At 52.3% G+C, this 25,948-nt stretch overlaps 1 protein-coding gene across 2 annotated transcripts in view; it reads right to left on the bottom strand.

The window, feature by feature from the left end:
* Positions 1–24,700, bottom strand: part of Ret (ret proto-oncogene) — a 43,074-nt gene extending 18,374 nt beyond the window's left edge. For both annotated transcript variants that reach the window (XM_036182406.1, XM_036182407.1), the window contains exons 1-10: positions 24,023–24,700; positions 10,227–10,490; positions 8,182–8,469; positions 6,276–6,517; positions 5,393–5,588; positions 4,621–4,820; positions 2,610–2,868; positions 2,147–2,272; positions 1,390–1,503; positions 421–540 (exon numbers count right to left, since the gene is read on the bottom strand). In XM_036182406.1, the coding sequence (XP_036038299.1) occupies positions 421–540; positions 1,390–1,503; positions 2,147–2,272; positions 2,610–2,868; positions 4,621–4,820; positions 5,393–5,588; positions 6,276–6,517; positions 8,182–8,469; positions 10,227–10,490; positions 24,023–24,095 (1,882 nt within the window). In that variant the 5' untranslated portion in view covers positions 24,096–24,700. The remainder of the gene's footprint in view (positions 1–420; positions 541–1,389; positions 1,504–2,146; positions 2,273–2,609; positions 2,869–4,620; positions 4,821–5,392; positions 5,589–6,275; positions 6,518–8,181; positions 8,470–10,226; positions 10,491–24,022) is intronic.
* Between the last annotated feature and the right edge of the window lie 1,248 nt (positions 24,701–25,948).

The following is a 25,948-nucleotide window of genomic DNA, read 5'->3' on the forward strand; positions in this document are numbered from 1 at the left end:
CAGTGTGCCAGCCACACCAGCTGTACCATCTTCCTTCCTGTCACAAATATCTGGATGGTCATTACAAAACGGTAGGAAGAGAGAGAGAAATATCAAAGGCTCTGGACAGAGAGTCCTAGAGTGATTCAAATACCAGCTGAGTGTCACAGTGACAGAAGCCAAGCAAGACCCTGTACAGGAGGCTGACTAAGTCACTGTGAAGAACTGCTTCATTGAGAACTTGAGGCTAGGTGATACTATAGGGGCTCTGACCCCTCTTCATGAAGGGTAACTGAGGCCCAGAGGGGAGGAGGGAGCCTCCTGGGGTCTAAGGGCCTCCCCACAGTCTCTTCCCTTGGTGGACCTCACAAACTCTCTTTGCTCAAAACTCTCTTTGGGGTTTGGGGAGGTCCAGGGAGTCCTGTGTGGGGCACTGCTTACCCTGGCTGTCCTCTGGCTCACAGAAGCACTTCTTCTCATCAGGTAAGCAGTAGCAGGTACCATAACCAGCTTTAATCCCCCGGCGCTCCCCCGGCTCGTGTCCTCCAACAATGCTGCCACCTGAGGATACACACAGCCTATTCAGTCTCCTGGTGTGTCGCGACACTTCAGAGCCCCCAGACTGCGATAGCATTCTCAACTTGGGGGTCAGTAGCTCAGGTCCAGCGAAAGCTCAGGACCTCCTTCACCTGGGTGGGGGGGTTGAACACAGTGTCCTCCTACACTGGCTATGGCAGTAGGGGAACCAAGACTATTTAGAGTCATTGTTGAGGTCCCAGAAGGCACCATCCATGGCTACCCTCCAGTAACGGGAAAGATGTAGGAAACAGACCAAAGGGAAGGTGGGCCCTGAGCTAGCAGAAGGTGGACCACAGCTCATGAGTCAGCCAAGGATAGATAGGTCAGGCTACAGAGGCCCAGACTTGGGGAACACGGCAGCAAACATTCAAATGAGATGGTAGGAGGACTGGATTGACACATCCCGCCTGGCCAAACCTACTATTTTTTTTTTCTTCCGAGACAGGGTTTCTCTGTGTAGTTTTGGTGCCTGTCCTGAATCTCGCTCTGTAGACCAGGCTGGCCTCAAACGCACAGAGATCCACCTGGCTCGGCCTCCAGAGTGCTGGGATCAAAGGCGTGCGCCACCACCACCCAGAAAACCCACTATTACATGTTTCTGTTCTTTGGTGCAGAGGAGGAGCCCAGGGCCTTACATACGCTAAGCCGGTACACAGCCATGGCGCTATACCCCGGTCTAGCTTGATGCATCAAATAAACAGATAAATGTGGCTTCAGACTGTGTGCGGGTGGGGGCTGGGGTTTCCAAGCTCTCCGCTGCTCCTCGCTCTCCTGCCTCTGTCCTTCCCTTACACCGATGAAATGCATCACCATGACCTAGTGGAGGCTTACGGAGACAGTCCTGGGGGCAGATGTTGTCGATATCCCGGCTCTCCACAGCATCACAGTGGCCATCGGGGCAGGTCCTGATGCTGGGGGAGCAGGTAGAGAAGTTCCTGGTGATTCCTGTGAGGGAACACACAGCAGGCTGTCACCCCACGTGGACATATCCTATCATCGTCTAACTCTTGTCATAGTCCCCTGACTAACCCTGCCTCTCTAGGGAGACAGAGGAACACGCAGAATGAGAACTACATACGCCTCAGCTATCAGCTGAGGAATGATGGGGGGGGGGGGGTTCTCCCAAGGACTGGAATGCTGGGTAGTTCCAGGACTGCAGACAGCCTTCCTTTAAGGAGGCCACTTAAAGGCAAAGACCTGACAAAGCTATATTGCCAGTGGAAGCCTTACAGTGCTAGGCACACTCATACAGTGTGCAGATAAGGCCACCTGGCCGGGACCTTCTGGAAGAACCACTCCGTCCCCTGTATATCCCAGCTTTGATCTAGACCCTTCTAATCCCAGAGTGAATCCAACTGAGGAACTTCTAGTTTCAAGGTGGCAAAGCCCTTGTGACCCCATACCCTGCCCTCTCTGTTGGCACTGGTTCCACACGAGGAAGAAGGCTCAGAAGACAAGGGTTGGGGATTTCACTGCAGGGACTGGCAGACCCTGCAGGAACACTTATCAAGTGGCCATCCTCACTCCTGGTGGCAGCCAGTACAGACCCTCCCGCTAACCCGAACCCTCCCCCAGCTCTCAGGCCTACCTTTGCCGTCTCCCTGACGCCACTCACATCTGCCTGTGGGAGAGCCTAGGCCACCACACTCCTCACAGTCAGGCCGTCTCTTGTTGCCTGCACAGGACTTGGGGCAGTCCTCTTCTTCAGCGATGTCTGGGAGTGACAGACAAGCCAAGGTCACAGGGGTGGAGGTGGGCCCAGTCTCTAGACCTCACCCACGGACAAAGTGTAGCAGTTCCACACTGCCTCTGTAGTGAGGCTCCATGGGTTCTGGGGTAAACAGAGATGAACGGGGCTGGGGTGCCAGAGCCAGAGGCACGTACTTGTCATCCTCCTGTCTGGGGAGTAGATAAGGGCAGGAAGGATGTGAGGGTGACCAGGCTCAGCAAAGGGCATACAGGATGACTGGTTACACCAGAGTTTCAGAGAAACTACAAGCACCGGCTCTCTATGATCATCCCCAATGCCCCACCCTCCATGGAGCACTCACATGTCCCCTCCACTGTGACGAGCAGTGAAGCCTGGGCCTGCTGGCGGGTCTGCTTGTCAGTGGCCAGCACTGTGTACTGATGCTCGGCACATTCAGGTCGCTGCAGGGCCTCTGTGTCATTTACAAATAGGGTCCCCGAGGTGTCCTCAGCTGAGGTGACGACGCCTAGAACGCTGCAGTTGGTGCTGGAGGGCTGTAGCTTGTACTGGACGGAGATGCCGCTGAACTCCTGGCAATTTTCCACGCAGACTTTCCCAATCTGGGGGAGAGGGGGGTGGTGGCACCAGTACCCCTTAGCCAGTAGCTGGAGAGGTTCTTGGGTAGACTGAGTCCCAGGCTGGTCCCCAACTTAGCCTGGATGGCAACCTTCTTCAATGTGCAGTATTTATTCTACATCCTCAGAAGCTACAGGCCCACCTACCTGGCCAACTTCCTGCTTATGGACACCGACTCACCAGACACCCGCCCCACTGGGAATCAGATGAGAGGGTAAGGACCCTTGTCTGGTTCTCCCAACTGGTAGAGCACTGCTCCCTAGTCACGTGCCCGCAATGTTGTCCCGGGTCCCACTTGAGGCCAAGAGGCCTCTTTAGGGATTCTGGAAAGAGACCCCTTTCTGAGGATGCCTGGCTCTAGAGCCAGCCACTGGGCCTTTACCTCTTAGCCACCCCAGTGGGCCATGGTTGCTAGGAGCTGCAGCACTGGTTCTGGATGTGGGGCCCTATCTACAGGTGTAGAACAGGACTACAACAGGCCAGCGTCGTAAGGCCAGGAGCAGACGCAGGTGCCCTCCAAGCCACACTGACACCGTAACAAAGCAGTCTCCTGGTGGGTTCAGTTTCCCTGACAAAGATATTCACTTCCATCTTCTCAGACGGTCCTTAAAACCATGCAACGTCCCTGGCCTCAGTGGGGTTTTACAAACCGATGGAGACAGTAAGTCACACGGACAAGGCCCAGGGCTTTGGAGTCTGTTAAATGTAGGTGGATCTCCCTCCAACTGATGTCTCTAACGCCTCCTCAGGCCCCGAGATTTGTCATCCCCACCCCTGACCTGACGTTAACACCCTGAAGGACGGGCCAAGGGATGTATCTACAGGTGGGTCCCTTGTGTGCTGGTGACAGGAGCACTTCTGGAGCTGACTGTAGGAACTGGGAAGACCAGGGGGACAACTGAGACTGTCCTAAGCACATGCTGAAGACAAACCAACCTGCTGTAGTTGGTTGAGCCATACACACCCAAACTGCAAAGAAGGCCAGAGTGTGCTTGAGAAAAACCAAGCTAGGACTTAAATGCTCGTCACGGGTGGCTCTGGGTGGAGAGGGACAAGCCCACCTCCTTCCCCACCTTCCTTAAAGAACACTCATGGCTTACTTTCCACTCTTTTAGCTTTTGTTTATTTTAGGGGTGCTCAGGATAGAACCTGGTATGTGCCAGGAAAGCTCTATACCACTGAACCGTGACCCTGGTCTTTTACTTTCCCATGTCAATTATTAATTTTTCCAAAGACAAATACAAACATCTCGTTGTAATTGCTCTAGCACGTAAACTTATAAAAGGAGACGTGACCTTCGCCTTCTCCCCACAGGGCACTACTGCTCTGATGCATGCTCCAATTCTCCCCACTAAAAATTTGCTTTTGCACTGATGGCATTACCAGAGGCCAGTGGTTCCTCAAACCACTTTCCCACTGGTCGGTACACCAGGAACATCTTTCCAAGTAGGCTTATGTAGGGTTATGCTTTTGTCTTAGTGAAAATACATTTTAAAGACACCAAGAAGTGAGATGGTAAAAGTGGAGGGGCTTGCTCCAGGAGCCAAGAAGGAGCGAGGAACCCTCTCCGGTGAAAAGGTACAAATGGGCTCAAGGATCTACCTTGGAACCTTCCATGGCTCCACCTATGCTAACTATGCACTGGTGGGCTAGGGAAGAGGTGCCACCCACCCACAGTCCTGACTGCAGTCTTAGGACCCCCTAATCTCAAGTCACACGGTGGGCCATGGGCTCACCTGGGCATAAAGGTGAGCTCCTCTATTCACTGGGAACGAGTAGGTACTGGGTAGGTTCAGGGTGACAGGCAGCACAGACACGTTGAAATGGAGGAAGAGGACACCTGTCCCAGGCCCCTGGAAGTCTGAGTCATTGACCAGGACCACCAGCTGCAGGACTCGGCTCTCTGAGATGGGGAGGCTCCGGTTGAGAACCAGCTCTGTAGGTGTGGACACAATGGAACAAACCCAGTTACTATGCTTCAAAGATCATGCCCTATGTCACACACTACACTCCCACTTCAACATACAACCCTGCACACACATGCTACTTTCACTTATGTGCTCAGGTAACAGGCCTGGTGGGCAGCCTTGCAAGAGTAGTGGCATTTATAAGCCGGACATTCTACTGAGCTGGATTTCTGGTGTGTGTGTGTGTGTGTGTGTGTGTGTGTTTACATATGGGGTATATTACGTCCTGTGTTTTGATATATATATAGAGAGTAAGTATATTTTTGTGGGTGTAGTGTGTTATGTGGATATGGAATGTGTGAGTGACATGTTTATTTAATGGTGGGTGTGTGCAGAAGTAGCATGTATAAATGCGTTTGTGTATAGGGTGTTTGTGTACACAGAACATGTGCTGTGTTTATATACAGACTGTGTGCGGCTTTGGAGGTGTGTGCTCTGTTGTTTTGGCGTGTATGGCATGTGTGTACAGTGTATTCGGTTTTCATGGGATGTGTACAGTGTCCTGAAGTTCTGGAAAGACATCACACCATTGGCTCCTTACTGTAATCGTGCATGGTTGCCCGCACGGAGTTGTTGTTGGCCTGGGCCAAGGTCTCGTTGGGGTAGTGCTCCACCCGGAAGTTCTGCTGGGCCCAGGAGTCCCCTGAGAGTAGTGTGCTTGTGTACCTTCTCACCAGCTCCCCAGATGCCGGCACCACATCTGCATCGAACACATGCAGAGTGGCCACCACAGTGCCCTGAAGGAGCAGAGAGTGCCAGTCAGAGCAAGTACAGCCAGAAGAGCACATGACCTAGCACAGCCCAGAATTTACGAAGTATGTTTAGCAGAACTAGTCCCAGGGGAAGATGGTCAGCATTGAATATTTTGTCCCCAGGGCCTCAGTAAGAGTTGTGAGCAACGCCACAGGACCACTGGAGTCACCCTAAGGTTGTCCCAACAGACATTCTCTCCCATCCCCAAACCTACTCTCACTCCCTAGAAGGAGGAGAAGCAACTTTCCCTCTTGCTACTGAGCCCAGGAACAGTTGCAGAGTGGCATGATGCCCAGCAGGTGGCAGTAGTACACCACCTAGGCTGGTCAGAGCAGCATGGGCAAGGACTTTGTCTCAGGATCACCCCTTGGCTCCTGCCTGCCTCAGAGGTGCTCTTGTGACAGGTGGCCCAGCTGCTAGAAAAGAGCAGCCTCCCCTTCTTGCCAGGTCAGACAGGCCAGAATACTCTCTCTGATGCTCTCCCTGGGACCTTCACAGTTAGGAGTCCAGTTTACTGCTGGCTATCTGGCTGGCAGTCAGCCAGACAGACAAAAGGGACAAGCAGAGAGTCACATGACTGGATGGCTGATGGCACAGCTAAACAGATCAAGGTACAAACTGCCAACGGAGGCATAGGACAGACAGACAAGCAAATGCAACTGTGGACAAACCTCCTTCCGCTTAAACTCCACCACAGCACTGGCAGTGTCCACACCTCCGGAGAAGGTGGGTGCCGAATCGTCCTCATCATACACGGTCACTGGGAGGGACACAGTCACCTTCTCTTGGTCGGCACCGGTACCCACTATGCACTCGGCCTCCAGCACATACTTCTCCTGAAGCTCCCGGTCCAGGGCCCAGCGGGTGCTCACCTCCAAGGTGTCTGGGTTGCAACGGAAGGGCAGACTCTCCCCTGTTACCAAGCAGAAGGGAATCCCGCATGACCACGGGGGGATGGGTGTGAACTGCCTTCCTTACGGTTCTACCCAGAGTGGACACAACCAACGAGAAGGACTCAACAGTGAGAACTCTGGCCCCCTACTGGCTGTCTGTCCCTCTCCAGCTCCGTGCGGATGGCACTCACTACTCTGAATGTAGGCTGTTTGAGGTGTGTGTTCACTACCTTTTTTTTTTTTTTGTGGCTAGAGCCTTCACTCATGCAGATGGGCAAACAAATGTTGACGCAGGGTCAGGTGTCTTCTGATGGCTGGGGAGGGCCTCCCTACCTCTGTGGTGGGCTTGGGGGCGGAGTCCAGGACGGCAGAGAATAGGCAGAGAGCCAGCTCCAGGGACTAGCTGGTTGTATAAGAATAATGTCAGCCGTTTTTAAAATCACAGATGTGGCCGGGCATTGGTGGCGCACACCTTTCATCCCAGCACTCGGGAGGCAGAGGCAGGTGGATCTCTGTGAGTTCGAGGCCAGCCTGGTCTACAAAGCGAGTTTCAGGGGAGGCGCAAAGCTACAGAGAGAAACCCTGTCTCGAAAAACCAAAACACCAAAAACAGAACCAAAACAAAACCAACATAGATGTGGTAATTGCTCATCTGAGACAATGTGAGACAACATCACAGTTCCATGACTTGAAAACAAATAGTGGGCATCTGGGGCGTGATGGACATTAACACACAGATATTTCTGGATGTGAGGTTTGCATTCCTGCTGTGCATCTCCTGGGTGTGTGACCTGAGATTGGTCTCTTAGGACCTTCATTTCTTCTACAGCAGACAGGACGTCGAAGGGTGCAAATCCACTTTGGTGCCAAAGGGTCAGATCCCCAGCAACATGTACTGCGCTTGCTGACACCAGCAGAATCCTTGGAACTGGGCTCAACACCCCATATCTAGGTCAGGAAGAACTCACCTGGGTCTCTGTAAGAGCACGGCAGGAGCTCCCCAATTATCATGCTAATTCCAGCCTCATGCCAGCCCATCCTCCCAACTCAAGGGTCTGTCCTGGTACCTCTTCTCTCCATATTCCACCATACACTACCCTGACCTTGAACTATACCCAATGTAGGAGTCAGACTAGACCTTTCAAATGTAAGTGGAGACTTCTCATACTGCCCCCCCCCCCATAGCTCCCCATGCTCCAGGGAAACAAACCCTGAAATGTTCCCTGAGAGAACTAACCTGTCCCTGTTGGCCTCTGTTCCTCTCATGGCTAACTGAACTCCAGCCACAAAAGATCCCACTTTAGCACCCTCTGGTGCTAAACCCACCAACCCACCTTGTTTAGCGGCCCCTGCACTGACCACACGATTAAAAGTAGTCTTCATCACTCCCGGGCCTCTCTGCTTTATTCCCTCCTCACTCCTTCCAGAAACCATCCAATTTCCTGGGCACAGCATGGGCTCTAGCTTCTAGAGGACCAGAGCCTGCAGGCAGGCAAGATGCCAGCCTGTTTGTTTCCAGGTCTAGCCTAACCTCCTTCAACAGTATTTGGCCCATGACAGACACTTGTGAGATATTGCGGGAACATTCAACAGTGGCAAAAGGCATACAGCACCCTACGGGTATATAGCACCACGCACCTGCTGGGCAGCAGGACAAAGGAACAGCCCCAAGGCTGGCACTCACCTTCCAGGAGCCTGTAGGTCACACTGATGTTGGGGCAAAGGGACTGCACAGGCAACAGGTGTAACTGGTAGAAGGTGCCAGGGGGCCTGTTCTCCCTGATGCGGAAGGACAGGCCCGTCTCCCGGATGCAGAGGTCCTGAGGTTTGAGGGAGCTACACGCGGGGAAGGAGTCATTGATGAAAGAGAAGTACACCCGGGCACAGCCTGGCCAATGACATTCGCCCTCCCGCTGGGTTGAGGACCCCAGGAAGACCTGCAGGAAGATGGTGAGCAAGGGGAAGCCACCATCTGTAGGGAGAAAAGAAGACAGCCCCTTGTCAGCTGAGGGAGGGATGGAGGGTAGCGGCAGGGATGCTAGGGTTCAGTGTGGTCCTCAAGCCTCAGCTGCTACCTCCTCTCCTCTGCTGCAGAGAACTAAGGCCTGAGGCATCACTAGCCCTCTTATCTGCCTCTCTTGTCATTCAGGTTTCTGTTCAAATGGCCCCTCCTGAGAGACCTGCTCAAGCCCTGGGGCTAATGTTCCCTTCAGGTGAGTGACCTCACAGCATAGGCTTCTGCAGTGTGTACTGGCCAGCTGCACTACCTGGCCGCTATCATCGAGTACTTTTTCCACAGATACATCCCACGGACATACTTCATCAACACCTAGAGGAAGAATTTCCAGTTGAGCTCTACCTCTGAGGCACCACATCCCAGTTTAGTGAGGTCTAGGCCTTGGCTGAGGCAGGCATTTCCCGGTGTCTCAACCTTCCACCTGTAGTAGCTACAGGGTTCTCTTTGCTTGCTCTTAGCCTATATTGCATTATTACAATATCACAGCAGCTAATATTCTTTGAACAAACTGTCCAAATTGCTGTGTGCTTTATTCCTGACTGGACAAGGTGGTTGTCAAGGATGACTGGCGTAGGTTCTCAGGGAATTGCAGGGTCACGGCACATTCCACCCTTGCCTCCACCAAGGGATTCTCATTCTCCAATTTGCCACTATGCTCAGAAGGAAGACAGAGGAAACTAAGGTATATGAAAACCAAGGCAGACCTGAGAGCACTTCCTCCAGGAACAGTCCCAAACCAGTGGTTCTCAAACCTTCCTAATGCTGCGAGCCTTTAATACAGTTCCTCGTGTTGTGGTGACCCCCAACCGTAAAATTGTTTTGTTGCTACTTAATGTAGCGTTGCTATTGTTATGAATCATAATGTAAATATCTACGCAATCCTGGTTGCAACCTACAGATTGAGAAGCAGTTGTGTAGATTATGCTGGCAGGGAACCGCCCACCCCAGGGGCCCTCCCATCTTACAATACTGGCTGTGTTTGTCAAATAGGTCAGTTCTACACATCCTGGGTGGTGCAGCTCACTCTATTCATAGTACTCAACTCTGCCTCTTACTTGTGGAAAGGAGCTTAAAGACGAGAGAGGCCACGTCTCAGAGGAAGTGCTGGGAGGAGTGAGCTACCCGGTTCACACTATCACCACCTCATGCCACACAAGCCACTCAGATCCTCCACTCTCCTCTCCAGGGCTAGCATCCTGTGCAGCCTCGACTGCAGCTCCAGCCTCAGTTTCTTTGTTCTGTCTGGATTTCCATCTACTCTGCTTCCAACCTGGACACCTCTGCCAGCCTGCTGCAGATGGGGAGCCATGCTTCCTGGGACCTGGTATTCTTCAGCAAGTTCCAGGTCACCCACTAAATTAAAACCCCTGGGGTTTTTCCAGCTCCTTAGAATCTCTCTCACAACCTGAACACCCTTAGCACCCCACTGCAAATAGCTTCTGCTCCACATGGGGAGAGTGCCCAGTCATTCGAATGGTTCTCCCAACTCCCAATAGCCTCAGGAGGCCCAGGAGTAATTAGTGCTCCCAAAGTCATGTGGGTCCCTCATTAGACTGGATACAAAGCAGCTGCCTTCACCCCCCACCTCACACCCTTGCCCACAGCAGCCTCAGAGAAGCCATCCCTTGTCATAGACTGGCAGCTGAGATGAGGGTCGCTTGAGGACTTAGGCCAAGGAGGAGTGGGGATGGGGTGCCAGGCCATTCCCTTACTGCGAATGCTGAGCTGTTCCCAGGAGCTGTGGTCCAGGCTCTGGTTGAGGTAGAGAAGGCCAGTGTCCTCATGGATGCGGATCCAATCATTCTCATGCAGCCGTGTGCGGAAGGCGCTAGAGAGATGCTGGCCCAGGCGGAAGCTGGGGACTTCTTCAGGGGTATCTCGTAAAGCATGGACATAGAGCAGAGGTGTGCCAGCTGGCTGGTCCACATACAACCTCTCCCAGTAAGTATCCTTGGAGAAGTAGAGGCCCAGCGGGGCTGCAGGAGACACCAGAGTGTGAGTCGGGGTGGGAGAAACAGCTTCTTCATGCCCGCCCCCAAAGATTAATTTTAAATTCAAACCTCAGCAAGATTTCTCACCTCTAGTCCAAAGAACATGAACATAGGTAAACATGGCTGAAAATTACACCACATTAAAGCAAAGAAAGAAAAAGGAAAAGCAGGGAGAAAAGTACAAACCAATTGCAAAATAGTCCTCGGCTACCCCAGGGTGATGAGCCCCAGATCACACATGATCCAGGAGTTCAATAAGCTTCTCAACAAGCCATCTGGAGCCAGAGGACGTTTCAAAGATACGAGACACTGCCAGACAAGCAGGGCAGGCATCAGTCACCAGAAACAAAGAGGGCCACTGTATAGGAAAACGATTGATCTTTATTGAAATATGCTCTTATATACGACCCAGCAAGTCCACTCCATTTATCCAGCAGAACCTAAACCACCCATCCATCAATACTACACGGCAAAATGACTTAAGGCAACCAAGAGCTGGAAACACAGACGATGCCCTTCAGTGGGTATGCAGAAAGGCAAACTGGCACATCCATGCCACAGAATCCTAGGGCAGTAATGAAAAAGGATGGACCACCGGTACACGTGTTCAGCTGGCTAGGTTTCACATGATCATTAGAGCTGTCAGATGGGTATAGGGTTGATAGCCTGGGAGTGGCAGATGGGGAATTTGGGGGGAATGTAAATATCTTATGTCCTGATGAAGAGACAGGTCATGTGGGCATAATCTAGTTCCTAACCCTGCACAGCTAAGATGCATGCCTTTCAATCTGTGATGGCTAATTTTGTCCACTCGATTGGATTGACCAGCACCTCAGAGCTTAGTGAAGCACACATACACTTCGGGTGTGTCTGTGGGGGCATCTCCAGAAAGGATCAACGAGGGAAGGGATCGGCCCTGCAAGTGGGCTGCACTGTTCCAACGGCTGAGGGCCTGGATGGCCTAACAGGAGAAAGAGAGAATCAGGAATCTGTTTCTGCTTCCTGCTCACCAAGATGTGAATTGCTCTGCTCCATTATGCCCTTCCAGCCAAGATGGACTTAAACTGTTAGACCTGAGGTGTGTGTATGTGTGTGTGTGGGGGGGGGGGTCCAAAGATTCCATGATTTTCTGACTAAAACAAACTGTATTTAGAACTGGCCAGTTGGCTGCCTCTCCCAACGTCGGGATTTCAGAGAACAGCCCCTCACTAGCTTTTGAGGTCCCTTTTATCGGGACTGGTTAGGGCTGATAGAAAACACCTGTAGAGATAATTAGCTCTTAGCACTTGGACAGAAGAGTGAGGGACTCAGGGCTCAATATATCACGCAGAAGGGGAATAATCAAGATATTTTGGAAGACACATTTTTGTAAGGTAAAAGGGCAATTGTCTATCACAGGTTGAGGAATTTAGCAAGGCAAAGGGGTGGGCATACATCAGGGGGCTACTAGTTCGGTGCTGAGTGAAAAACATGGTTTGCAGGATACATCAAGCTTAGGGAAACAAACACTGTTGTGAATTGCAGGGACTTAGTAACAATGTATAACAACGTAGCTCCCTAACAACATAGCTCCAGTTTTGGTTTCTCAAAACCTGGGCCCAAACATGTTTACCTCTTAAGTTGTTTCTGTGTACTGTTTTGGTCACAGCTATGGAAACTTCCAAGGCAAGGCAAGACTCACTGAAGTACTACTAATCAGAGAGGGCTGTGGCCGTTGGCTCTGGCTATAGCTCACCCTGTTCTGATTTTGTTTACGTCCAGGAACTTTCAGGATAGTGTTTTCAAATAGCAAGAGCTCCTTAGAAGCCTTGTGCATGTTGATGGTCAGAATTTGAAATGGTGTGGGTGCTATAGAAAGCACAGGAGGGTCCCCCAAACTACTTAACATAGACTCCCCGGAGGATCCAGCAATTCCATCTGAGTATCATTCCAAAGAACTTAAATCCCAGAGAGTTACACATCCATCTCATGGCAGCATTAATCACAACAGCCAAAGGTGGATGCACCTATGATGGGCACAGAGAATGTGCAATGTACAGCACACACATCATTCAGCCTTAATTTTAAATGATAGGTATTCTGATACTGTGCAGGCTAGTTTTATGTCAATTTGAACAAGCTCTAGTCATCCGAGAGGAGGCAATCTCAATTGAGAAAATGCCTCTGAAAGATGCAGCTGTAAGGCAAGCCTATAGAGTATTTTCTTAGTGACTGATGGGCAGGGCCCAGCCCACTGTGCATGGTGCCGCCCCCGGGCTGGTGGTCCTGGGTTCTATAAGCAAGTAGGCTAAAGCAAGCCATGGGGAGCAAACCAGTAAGCAGCACCCCTCCATGGACTATTCCTCATCATTACCAGCCTTCACCAGGTTCCTGCCCTATTTGAGTTCCTGTGCTGACTTCCTTCCGTGATGGACTAGGATGTGGAAGGGTCAGCCAAATAAACCTCCTTCCCCAACTTATTTTTGAGCACAGTGTTTCATCTCCGTAATAGTAACCCTAACTAGGACAAATGCCATTTGCAAAATCCAACCAAGGGGTTGGAGACATGGCTCAGGAGTTAAGAGTTGTTTCTTAGCAAGCACTTAGAGCAACAAGAAAATACTTATCCAGACCTAAGCTGCTGCTTCTGAATCACTTGGCTGGAGCCACAGATAAGAGGCCGGGGAGGTGGGACTTTGCTAGGAAGCATGGGACAGGAGACAGTGTCAGCCAGGACAGTGGTGGCCTGGCCTGGGGTGGGGTGGGGGGGGGGGGACTAGAGAAGACGTAAGTTCAGGAAAGAGAGCTCCAAGTAGCAGGTACCAACAGGAACTCCAGCTTCTCAGGGCTAGGAGATCATGACCTCAGGAGCCCTGTCAGAAATGACAGGTAGAATCCGCTTGTGGATTCCAGGCAAGACCGTGGACTAAATCTGGGGTGACAAAGTGCACCATGCCTGGTAGAGTTGGGGCACTGTCTTGGGCAAGGGCCATACATTCTGTGTATTATTACTTTCCTCTCTGCTCTCCCGGAGATTAAGCCCTTCCTCTTCACTGGGTTGTTGGGAGCAACACTGAGTTGATGGGCGTGAAGTTCTAAGAACAGGGGCTGCCACCTGCTGCCACTGCCGTCAGCTCCATCCCCACACCTCTGTCTCCAGTATCCACCATCAGCACCATAAACACCTGCACGATCATAACCATCATTTCCATCTTCTCTACAACTACCAGCATCACTTCCAGACCTGTCTGCAGAGTCCACACACAGTACAGCTCCCAAAGCTCTCCCCACATCATCCCTTCAAGTCTGCAACCCCCACCAGTACAGAGCGGAGGACTCAGTGTGCAGTATCCCTGGCAACACTTGTCTTACTAGGCTTCCAGAGGAAGGTGGCTGGGAGCAGCTGGACAGAAGAGACCTGGTGTGGGGGTGGCTGCTTCTGGCTTGGGAGTCTCTGCTCTCCCTGCACACCAAGGTACGGTCCTCACATGTCCCATCCCCTGAGCGGGTGCTGCAGGGTATCATCTCTCCTGATCATGTTGGTACTGCTCCCCCAGGGCTCAGCCCTCCGAAGCTTCACATTGTCAGAGTTCCCTACTGCAGGTGGGGCGGGGGTCTACTACATCGCTGAGGTTAGAGATTAATTGGTTACTGGGATAGTCAGACCCCAGAGCTGCCCTCTATACACAGACCCAGCCTTCTTCGTTAAGGAACATGAGCACCAGGCTTTATCCAGTAGGCACTGCAGCTACCACCTGCATTTCCATACCCACCCAGACCAGCTGCAGTGGCCTCACTGAGATGAAGGATGCTCCCACCCAAATGTGATTTCCCAGCTGCTACTGACTTAATCGTGGGTCTTGCTGGCAGTTTCTTCCGGCTTCTATACAAAGGAAACTGCCAATTAGCTTACAATTAATTTCTTTCCTAGGGCAAGGCCTGGCCACCCAAGAGGTCTAGAGATAGCTGTGTGTGGGAGACCAGACTCCTTTAGCTCCAGGGCTCTCCCTAGTACTTGGTGGCCTTAACTACTGCTGGCACAACCAGGCCAAGGCACTACCTACCAGCTTTGACCCTGGTGACTCGACTGTGCAGCTGTCCCCCACATACCTAGCAGAGCACCGTGACTCAGAACATGTCCACATGTGGAGAGGCCACCCCACATATACCTCAAGCTCCTTTTCATCACTCCATCCCAGCACTGTGCTACCTTCAATATTCACCAGTGAGATTTCTACAGTGCAGTTTTAAACACATCAAAACACCTAATGGATGTTAGGATTCCCATCTCACTGAGCAATAAACCAAGAAAGAGAATGGCCCCAGGTCACACAGAGTCATTTAGGACTTAGCCAGTCTAGTCCAGGCTCCTTCGTTCAATGACAGCTGTTCATCTAGTGCTTTTGAGAAACCGGGTCACAGAGATCCAGGACCAGGGGCCATCCATTTATATGCCTGCAGAAGGAGGCTGAAAATGCCACTGTGGAGCTTCATCCATGTCTTCCTAGGTTCTCCTAAAAAAGGGTGATGGCCCTTGAAGTTTCTTTGGTGCTTATAAACTGGCTCCTGTAGTACTTCGGTGAGATGGAGTCACAGCAGGAGCCCCCAAAACAAAGTGAGGGCTCAGGAATGTGAGATCAGGTGGAGTTTTCTCAGGAGTGCCATCCCACCGGAGGGTCTTCCACGGAAGGAGCACCCACAGGTATAGAGCTCAATGTTAGGCTTTTATATGCCCACCTCACTAGACACAGGGAACTGAGTCTTAGCCTTTAATGGCCCACAGGTCCTTCAACATGTCAGAGGGTGGATGCTGCAGTCAATACAGAGCCCTTCCTGCTTGTGTGGGCATTATGTCTGCAATCTACCACTAGTCCAGAGGCACAGCTCTTAAGGAAGATGTACCCACATGTGACAGTCCTGCAGTGTGGCTCTGTGTGCCCATACTGCAGGGATCTGCTCTGCGTGAGGCGGGAAGCTAGAAAGGTGGGCAGGTCAGTGTGTCCTGACTGAGGTGCAGCAGCAGGAGGAGGCCGCTTTGGTCTCTAGGGCAGAAGCAGTGGGCCTCTTCTTGGGAAGGGGGTGGCAGATAAAGAAGTCCCAAGCTTCCGCTCTGGAGGAGAGTGGAGGGATAAAAGCCAAGGACCTCACAGGAGAGGTTTCTTGCTCTGCAAGGACCCAGGGCCAAATGCACTGGAATCCAGGGGCCCTGGTATGGCAGGGCAGGCCATTACTGAAGACCCATCACTGGTCATCTGGCCCCTGTAGCTTGTGGTGCAAACCCTGAGCAGGAATGCAGAAGAGAAGCCACTGCCTCCGCACAGGCTACCGTCCCTGCAACAAAGCTCTGGCTGGCAGCATGACATCACAGCAGCAATTACCGTAATCAACTTAGACCAATCTGCCCAGTTATTTTTAGTCTAGATAGAGGCAGAGTGAGAGGGCAAGCCCTGGCTTCCCGGGCTGCCAGTTCTCTTATTGGATTGGGGCAGGTCTCTGGTTTCCAGCACCCTCCCCTTCCACAGGGAGGTTCCAGGGCTCTCCTGCTTCTCCCACACTAGCTGTAATGCCATTGTTTCTGGAACAGTTGTGCTCAATGTGGCACAAGAGTCCTGGTCTCCTGAGAAACACAGACACGCAGTGGGCAGTGGAGACTCAATGTCCATCCAAGGGCATCAATGTCTTCTCAAGAGACTTCTCGTAACTGACCGAGATGCTCCTGGATGAAGTGGCTTCTCAGCCATGCCTGGCAGAGATGACAGGTCAAAGGCACGCAAATAAAAGTGGCCAAAAGTGTTCAACCCTGAATAAAGTATTTTTTATACCATGAGCTCTAAGGCTCAGGGAACACTGAGGAAGAGTGAACAGAAAGAATGTAAGGGCTGTAAGATAAGGACAATGACCCCAGAATACTATTCTCAGGGCCTGACATTGCCACTGCAGACATAAGGCAGCTAGCTGCACATGCCTACGTGTCAACAGTCAATCATGGAGCAGGCACAAGGAGCCTTCCACCTCCCTGGTGAATTACTGACTACGGATAAGATTACTTTTTTTGTTTGTTTGTTTGTTTTTTTTTTTGTTTTTTCAAGACAGAGTTTCTCTGGGTAGTTTTGGTTCCTGTCCTGGAACTCACTCTGTAGACCAGGCTGGCCTCGAACTCAGAGATCCACCTTCCTCTGCCTCCTGAGTGCTGGGATTAAAGGCGTGCGCCACCACTGCCCTGTCTGATAAGCTTCTTAGGAGAGAAGGTTCCTGTGGTAAACCCACAGACTCCAGTGGATAGTTCTAAACCCACGGCATCACAGAATGTCCTGGTTAAAATCAGTGCACCACAAACAAACAAAACAAGAATATGGGAAAGGGACCGGTAGAGGGTTGTGATGATAGGGGTGGGTGGGAGACAAGAGAGGGTGCTGGGTTAGTAAACAGAATGCAGTGTGTGTGTGTATAAAACTGTCAGAGAAAAATTTAACAAAAACAATGGCCAAAGGATCTGAAGAGATGCTTATCCAATAATATGCACGACCAGCCTGTGAGTGTGTAAACAGAGGCTCACCTAGTCTTAGGACTAGATCACCGATCTTTAGGGAAACTCAAACCAAAAGCACAATGAGATACCCATGAGCCCATGGGAGGGCTAGACTGTCGGAACAACAGCAGGAACTACTAGTGTCGGAGAGGATGTGGGTGAAGTGTAAGCTTTGCTGAAAAAGATGCTCCCTCCAGGGAAGAGGGGGAAGAGCAGTTCAGCAGCTGCTCAAAGACCAAACACCAAAGCCTTAAGCAATTTCACTCCTGGGAAAACTGAAAACAAGACATAAACAAGAGTCCGGAGGACGTTCACAAAAGAATACACACCTCCCCAGATCAAGAGATGCATAAGTGGATACAAGATGGATACATAAGAGGGGCCGTATCCAAACAAAAGGTGTATTAGTCACCCTCAAAGAAGGGCAGACTGGGGATTGGGGATTTAGCTCAGTGGTAGAGTGCTAAGGCCCGGGATTTGATCCTCAGCTCCAAAAAAAAAAAAAGAAGGGCAGACTGACGAGTGCTATAGTGAAGGTTAAACACTAATAAAAGCTGCCCTAAAAATTGTACCATTTCCATGACATGCCTAGAACAGCAAATCTAGAGACAAAAGTAGCCAAATGGGGACAACTGTTAAATGCATATATGGTCCTTTGGGGATAATGAGGGTGTGATGGAACTACGAGGTAGCCTAAATGCCACTGCATTAGTCTCTTAAAAATGGCTACCCTTACGCTACATTTGTTTCATTTAAAAGACAATTTCAATAAACTGTGTCCTCCTCACTCACAGTGGTTTATATGGCCCAGTATAGGCCCCTGCTGTGCCACTCAGGAAAATGGGCACTTGGAGAGGCCAGTGAACCTGGTCCGGGCTGGTTAGTTCTGTTTTGTTGGCTTGTCAACTTGGCACAAGTTAGAGTCATGTGGGAAGAGAAAAACCCAACTAAGAAAATGCCACCATCGGACTGGCCTGTAGACAAGTGTGTGAGAGTCCATTCCGCTGTAGGCGGTGCCACCTCTGGAGAGATGGTGTGTGTGTGTGTGTGTGTGTGTGTGTGTGTGTGTGTGTGTGTGTGCGCGCGCGCAGAAAAGCACGCACGCAGAACCACAGAAAAACAAGGCAGTGAGCAGCATTCTTCCACAGTCTCTTGCTTTAGTTCCTGCCTTGACTTCCCTTCATGGTGGACTGTAAGCTGTTAAGATAAAATTGCTTACCACATTGCTTTTAGTCATGGTGTTTTTCACAACAGAAACCAAACTAAAAAACGGTCAAGTCTGGAGACCCCCCCCCCTTTGAACCCAGAATTCGTACAGTGACACCCCATCCTGGGGGACCCACTTACTCCTCTCTGAACCCCCAAAGTCCACCCTGCACTGAGATGGGGCTCTGGGGTGTGATTCTGACCTTCACAACACAGGCAAGGTGACACAAGGCCCTTCCATGCCTTGCTACACAAAGCTCTGGATCTTTCTATGCATATGGCCAGGTGCACAGGCTCTGGGCTTCTCATGGAAGAGGCTATCCCTGGATGGAGAGGGCATGCTAGCTGTCACACAGGTAGAGCACCTATGTTAAGCCACAGAGACTAGGCTGGGTGCCTGTTACCTAGTACTGTAGATACAGGCCGGAGTGACTGGGGAACCTCAATCTAGACTTCCTAGGACTCGGCAGATGTGGACTTGCTGGGTCAATCTTCTGCAAAGGTGACCTCCAGCTGACCACCTGTGCCGAGTCACAGCCAGGCAGAGCACTCATGGGGACAAAGTATGTGCAAAGCACATTAAGCCCATCTTGCCTGGGAGGAGGGGGGTTCCTAGAACCATTTGCTGCTTGGATTGCTGGTGGGCAGAAATGGACTCCTGATTTTCCCGATGCAGTAGATGTCCCAGGTAAGGGTAGAAGGCCACAAAGGAAGCCTGGAGAAGACAAAGCCCCCAAGACACGCAGAATCAGGCCCCATCTCTTCCTGTCACACTGGCAAAAATGTCTAAGAAATTCACTCACTGTGTGCCCCACAACTCGACTCTCACCCACTCAGAGCATGGTACTCGGAGCATTTCAGGTTTCTTAAATTTCAACATGTTAAAGTCCCCCCCCCCGCCCCCTTTCCTTCCTGGAATTCAAGTGTGAAAATGTTAAGGACCGTCTGAGGGAGTGGAATCAATTTCAATGAACACTGACCAGCATTCCTGGTCTCGTGCTCCAGGGTCACGCTGCCCCTCAGACAGCCCTGAAGAATTCAGACACCAGCACCCCAGGTCACAGAGGGAAGGCCTGGGACCACAATGAGGGGCATCTGATACTCCCGAGTTTTGAAGAAGGGGCTCCCATATGCTGAGATCTGGGCCTCAGGGCCACTGGCACCTCCTGCTGCAGAGAAGAGACTACGTTGTCAGCTCACCAGGCAGATACGCCTGTCCAGGTGCAGAGGTAACCTGCAGTAGCATCTGGGCTGCTCTGCTTAGCTGAGTTACCTATGAGGCAAAAGCAAACACAAGTGTTTGCTTGTGGCTGGCCACCTGCTCTCCTCAGAGCCCAGGTGGTGCCTCGGAAGCAGCCCTCAGGGTCTCACCAGACAGCCTTCTAAGGGGCACCGGTGTGCCTGAGAAGGAGCTGCCAGAATACAACAGCGTTCTTCCTCTCTCTTCCTCTCACCCTGAGGAGGTCAGGGTTTCACAGTAGATGGCTCAGGGATCTACCGACTCAGGACAGAGTCCAGTCTCAGGCTGAGGGGGATGGTCCCTGAAGCCCCCTACAATAAATCAACATAGCTGTAGAGGCCTGCTCAGGGCCTCTCCATGGCTGTAGAAAATAGGGAGATGGGTGATGGGGGAGGGAACAGCTGGGGAAAGAAAGGAGGAAAAAGAGGCACAGTCCACAGGACCCCAAACCTGGAGCCTCTGTCCAGAAAGGCTCTATGTCCTAAATTCCAGGCCACAAAGCCCTGGCTGCTGCTATGAATAGGAGGGGGGGCACAGCTCAGAGGCAGCTGTAACAAACCCACACCTTCCTAGGGTGGATAGGACCCTTCAGATCAGAGGACAGTCTTCACAGACCAGAGAGACAGGAGGCCCCCGCTGCCATCACCTCCTCTGTGGCCCATGCCTAGAACTCCCTGCTCTTGCTGTTAGCTGCTCACCTCCATCTGAACTATACATATTCTCTCTCTCCCTCTCCCAAACTACTAGGTGTGTCTTTTGCTGCTAGTTCCTCCTTGCACTCAAGGCTCTTTTGATTAGTACCATCAAGTCATTCACACGGAAAAATAATGGGGAAGGAGGTAAAGGAAGAGAGCATAGCACTGATGGAAGAAGACTGAGGGAAGCGATCAGCAGCCAGGCGGGCCCCAGCTGGACTCCTAGCCAACTCTGCCCTTGTTTCCTGGGCATGTGATGGGTGTTTCCCTCTATCAATCTTTCCCAGTGCCCTAGGGGGGTGGATTCCACCTGGATGACGGCACACGGTTGCATCCTTCCCCTAGCACAGATCCACCGTTAAGGCACCAGATACCTCAGCAGACACAGTGCCAACGGCAGCCCTTGAGTGGCTTGTCCCCACCAGCCCTCTGGCTACATACACACGCACCTTCTAGCCATGCCTGGAGCACAGAGGTTCCCTTTCCAGGACAGTTCTGACAGAGCCAGGCCCTAGTGTTCATTCCTAGCCTACGGGACTCGCCCTGTCAGCCAGCCAGTAAGAGCAACAGACATCTCACTCAGAACTCTGCTCAGACCCAGAGAGGCTTGGCCCTCATGTCGGTGGGGGGTTCTGATGTCACATGTCACTCCTAGATCTGGTCTAGTTTTTCTCTACAGCACCTTCTGACAAACCTGAGTGACTTGCCAAGGTGGGAAAGGCAGGGATGCTTCCTTCTCCCAGGTCCCTCTCCATCTCCACTCCTGGAACCAAGCTCCATCGGCCCAGAGATAGGACTTGCTAAAAACTACAGACCAGGAGCTGGGGAGTCCTTAGCTTTCCATGGGCTCTAGAGTCTAGAGATTGGGAGATCCTCAGTTTGTTGACCTGTAAAATGGGAAAAGTAGACAAACCTCATAGGGTTGTCAATGGGATGATGGCGGTAGTAGTTGTTGGTGTTAGCAGGAAACAGGATCATCAAGAGTCCTCTGCCAGGCTGCAGAGAAGATCCCCAGGGAGGTAGCAGCTTCCAGCTGCCCCGTCCCTTCCTATCCCAGGCTCCATTTCAACAGATACCATAATTTTTCATTAGTTTCCCTCCCCTAGCTAAAAGGCCATTAGTACCCCATTAGGTGAACGCATCCCATTTTCTTCACACCCCCAAGGAAACAGTGATTTACTTAAGTCCATTCCTAAAGCAATTCTACAAAATAAAGGCAATTTAGTGAATGGGCTCAGTAACTTCCCCACTTGCTGTGTGCTCTCAGGCCCCACCCTCAGGAGCTCCCTGGCTGGCCCAGCCCAGAGAATAGACACTGGGGCAGCTGGAGGCAAGAGACAAGGAAGGGACCAGGTAAGCCTGGATCCGGGACAATCAGGACAAATCCCCCGGATCCCTTGGGCTCAGTAACGGAAGGGAGGGAAAAGGAAACAGAGTGACTATGTGTGTTCCAGACCCCAGCCCCTTACTCACAAGGTTGTTGGTGTATAGAGGTGGGTCGCTCACACTTACAGAAGGCTGTCTGGAAAGGGGCCCTCCCATGACATGGTGCCAGATCCTTTCGTTATGAAGCTAAAGGTGTTAAGCAAGATGCCTGGCCAGGAAGATGAGGGACAAGAGTCTTGCCAAGTAGCTGGGTGGGGGTGGGGAATAAGATGCCCTGGGACATGTACGGGAGCCTGAGAAGCTGTGATCTAGTATCCTTGTCCACATAGTCAAGTTGTATCTGTACTGAGAAGTGAAGAAAAATCCAGAAAATTCTAACAACTTAGAGAAGGAGGCTGCCATCTCTCTAGTTCCAGGCAGGACACTGGGCCCAACAGCAATGAGAAGGTGGGGGTGGGGCTCGGTACTGTGTACATAGAGGGGGGTGTCTTTGGAGGCCGATGGGAAGGGGAGCCAGGCCAAGCTGCGGGAGTACGTATATGCCCACCGGGAGTACGTATATGCCCACCGGTCTCTTGAGTGTGAGTTCATGTGAATGGTGGGAGCATGTCTTGATGACCTGAAATGAGGGTTTCTGTGAGCTGAGTAAGGTTCCCTTTCCTCTACAGACCCAGTCCAAACCCTGGGGGACAGGCCCAGCAACTGGAACACTGTGCCCACCTAGAGGGCGCAGGAGGCCACGCTGCTTCCTAAAATAAGGTGAGGAACCGCACCCGAGCTCTCCAGTGGCAGTCTGGAGCAGATCAGTGGTGAGTGTCACAACCGCTGCTCCAGAGTCGAGGATATAGGGCTTCTCAAAAAGCCCAATTATTTCTGCCTGGGTATGAGGCCGCTCCTCTCCTCTGTACCACTATCACGGGTTCTTGGCCATCCAGAAAGGGGTGGGTATAAGACAGGGGCCATAGTCACTGGATTCTATATACTGTCTGTGGCCACCTGATTCTATGGGCCAGGGGTCTCACATGGAGAAGCCTCCAATATCCCTGCGAATTGCCAGAGGCCAGACCCTTGAGCTGGGTCGCTGCCAAATGCTGGAGACCTTGCTAAATTCAAGGATAGGCAGTTTGGGGGAAGCTGCCCAGCATGTCTTCCTAGTTTACTCCCAAGTACACACCTGAAACTATTAAGTTTAAACCCAAAGACACAGAAACGCTCCACACTGTTCTGTTAACTTCCGTGTTTTCATGTTTGTTACCCAGTCTTCTGCCTACATACCCGACTGCATACCCGCTGCAGCTCGGTGCCCCAACACCCCACGATCTAGCATCAGACTCTCCAATCCATTTTATTCACAGGAACTTTAGATAAAGTCTTAGATAAAGTCTTTACCCCCTCTCTGCATCGGTCTCTGTGGTGCCGGTAGGCCCACAAAGGCAGCCTTGAGCTGGCCTGTGAACCCAGTCTTGGCAAGACATGGGGCTAAAGGCAAGGTGATCAAGGCCTTTTCTGTTTCCAAAGGCTGCAAAGAGAAAATGCCCTTTGTAAGGAAGGGGAGGAGGGTGGTCTGAGCTCCATTCTGATATCAGAGAGAAACTTGGTATGTATATTTTCCAGTGGGGGAACCAAGTTAGGGTAGATTGGAAGGACTCTTAACAGGTGCAGCCACGGGGTCAACATCTTGCCTCCTTAGGGTTTATTTGGTCAGGGTATAGGGATGAGGGCAGTGACCAGCTTTTGAAAGCCACATCTAATAAAGGATTCCTATGTGCGTTTGATGCCGAGCACATCACCACACTCTACTCCCGAGTGGCCAGGCCCAAAGCGCTGGGTAAATGTCCGTCCTGGACAAACGCCACACTTTCAGGCAGGGCTTAGACCTTGTCATACTCATGGGGGAAGACATACCAGCGACCACCCTCTTTTTAGGTTTTTAAAGACCAGGGCGGCAAAAACACACAAGGGTAAAATAACCTTTACTAAAGAGCCTCACTCAGCACCCTTCAGCCAGAAAAGCACAGCTACGGAAAGTGCGGGAGTGAAACGCGCAAAGAAAACCTGGACGCAGCAGTCTTCAAGCGCTGGCGCAAGTCGCAGGCTTCCCAGGGTTGCCGACCCGTCTGCTCGCAGCTGCTTCCCAACGGCGACAAGCTCTGTCCGCTTCCCCCGGGCACGGGGCCGCGGGTGGAGGCGCGACCAGCCTAGGGTGCGCAGCTGCGGCTTTGGCGAAGCACCCACTACGCCGTCCGGCCAGCGACCCGCACCGATCCGAGCCGCGCCCAGCCGGCGTAAGGAGCGCTCCGGGCTCAGCCGCCAGCCACAGGGACTCGGTTCCCAGGCCGGGAGGCCGCCAGCCGCGCAGCCGGCCGATGCCGGCCGATGCCAGCCAATGTAAGCGCTCTTGTGCGCGCATCAGCTCCCCAGCTCGATGCGCAGCGCTAACTTCGCCCGGGTCGCTAACGTCCCAGCCACCCGTAGGACTCACCTTCGCCTAGCAGCGGCAGCAGCAAAAACAGCTTCAGCCCCAGCCCCGGGGCGCCGGACGTCGCTTTCGCCATCGGCTGTGCGCGCGAGAACCGCGGTGGAAGAGCGGGCGGGTCTCGGCGGTGGGGTGCGGCGCTCAGCCGGGCCTCCCCATGCCAGCCCGGGCGCAGCGGGCACTGCGGGCGCGTTGCGTCCGGGCGCGACTCCCAGGTGCGGACTCGGAGCCGCTCTCTGCTGCGGCGTGCACGGTTTCAGTTGCAGACCTGCGCTGCCTGCGCCCTGGGAGCGGACTGGGGCAGGGCAGGGCGCAGAGGGAGGGGCAGCGGGAGGGGCGGGACCGTGGAGGGGGGTGCGGGTGTGTGTGTAGGGGCGGGGCTCCAGGTACTACGTGGGGCAAGGTGGGGGCGGCACCCGACTGCTGCGGGAACTGCGATTTCCTTCCTAGCGGAAGATGGGTTGGAACTGGGTGCATTTGGGTTGTAGTGCTGCAGCAGGTCGGCTAAAGGTAGCCTGGATCCATGATCATCTGCTGGCACAGCCACTTTCTTACCCTGTGCGCCTGCTTGCTGTTTCTGCGTTTGTCCTTTCCCGCCTCCCAGAAAGAGCAACACAGAAGATTCTGAGTCTATGCCGACTGGTTACCTATACTCTCAAAGAGACCCAGACACTAGACGGATGTTCCTCCAGTCTCTGGACTCGGAGAGCATCCTCCGCCATTTATCAGGGGGGCGGGAGTGGGAAGTGCGTTTGGAGCCTGCAGCTTCTTCTGGGGCTAGAGGCGGGAAGAGGGGAGGAGCCTTGACCAAGAGAAAGAGGGCCAGAGAGCCTGCTTCCAGTGGCCAGTATATCCTGTGGTGGAAAGGGTGGGGGTCCTGTTGGGGTTGTTTGTGGTTCCCCGGGCCAGTACAACCAATAGGAACAAGAAACTGGCTAACAGCACACCTTTCAAAGAGACCGGCTGCTGTAGCCTAAGGCAGTGCTTGGAATTGTATGCTCTTACCCCACCAAATAGAAGAGCTCTTAGGATGTGATCAGGACTGTGGCAGCTGGTACAGGGGTGTGTATTGGGGGGATGAAAACAGAAGTTTGCCAGAAGAACACACAAAGAAATTACGCCTATATGTATTTACCCTTGATATGGGCGCTTTCTAGACAGGAGATGGAAAGGTGAGATATGGGCTCTAGAGCTCTGGGCAGCTTCACAGCTGCCGTTTGAAGCCTGGCTTGCACCTAGTAGTGGAAGGAAAGGAAAACAGACTCCGGTAGGGTCTTGGAGAGAGCAAACAGGTCCCGGAACCTGAGCCTGGGGAGGGGCTCGGCTGCTCCTCTCCTGCAGTATGCAGAGCTCCACCCTCCTGATGGCTGAGCTCAGGGCTGAATAAGCAATCTCTACATCACTCTGCAGATATGAAGTCAAAGTGAAGTCACCCTCACAGGCAGGAGGAGCAGAAGCTGCCAAGACATAGGCTGACTTGGGACCAGGCCAGCTGAGATGTTATTCAGAGCCTGTGTGCTCGTGGGTGGGTGTCCAGAGCACCAGCCTTCTAGTCCAGGAGAGGCACCCTGAGATCCCTGGGCTTACCGAGCTGGTGTTATTCACAGGGTGCCAGTACACCTGATCTCTGGAGTTATCACTTGGGCCTGTCTAAAGAAGGTACCTGAATAGGAGGGTGGAAGACAGATACCTTTCTACAAACAGGTTCCTGTGGCTCTTTTCCAATAGAATGCAGAGAAAAAAAGGTGAGGTCTGGTCCACTCTTCAAACAACCTTACCCTCATACCTCCTTCATTGACACTGGGATGAACTCTGGCCATTCTAAGGACCCATGTAAGAATACAGTCCTGTCTGTTCCTCAAGCCTTTGCACCCTTGAGTGTACAGATACCATGGTGGAGACATTTCCTTCTTCTCAGAAGATCTTGTGTGA

Source organism: Onychomys torridus, chromosome 3 (genome assembly GCF_903995425.1).
Source record: "Onychomys torridus chromosome 3, mOncTor1.1, whole genome shotgun sequence".
Lineage (NCBI taxonomy): Eukaryota > Metazoa > Chordata > Mammalia > Rodentia > Cricetidae > Onychomys > Onychomys torridus.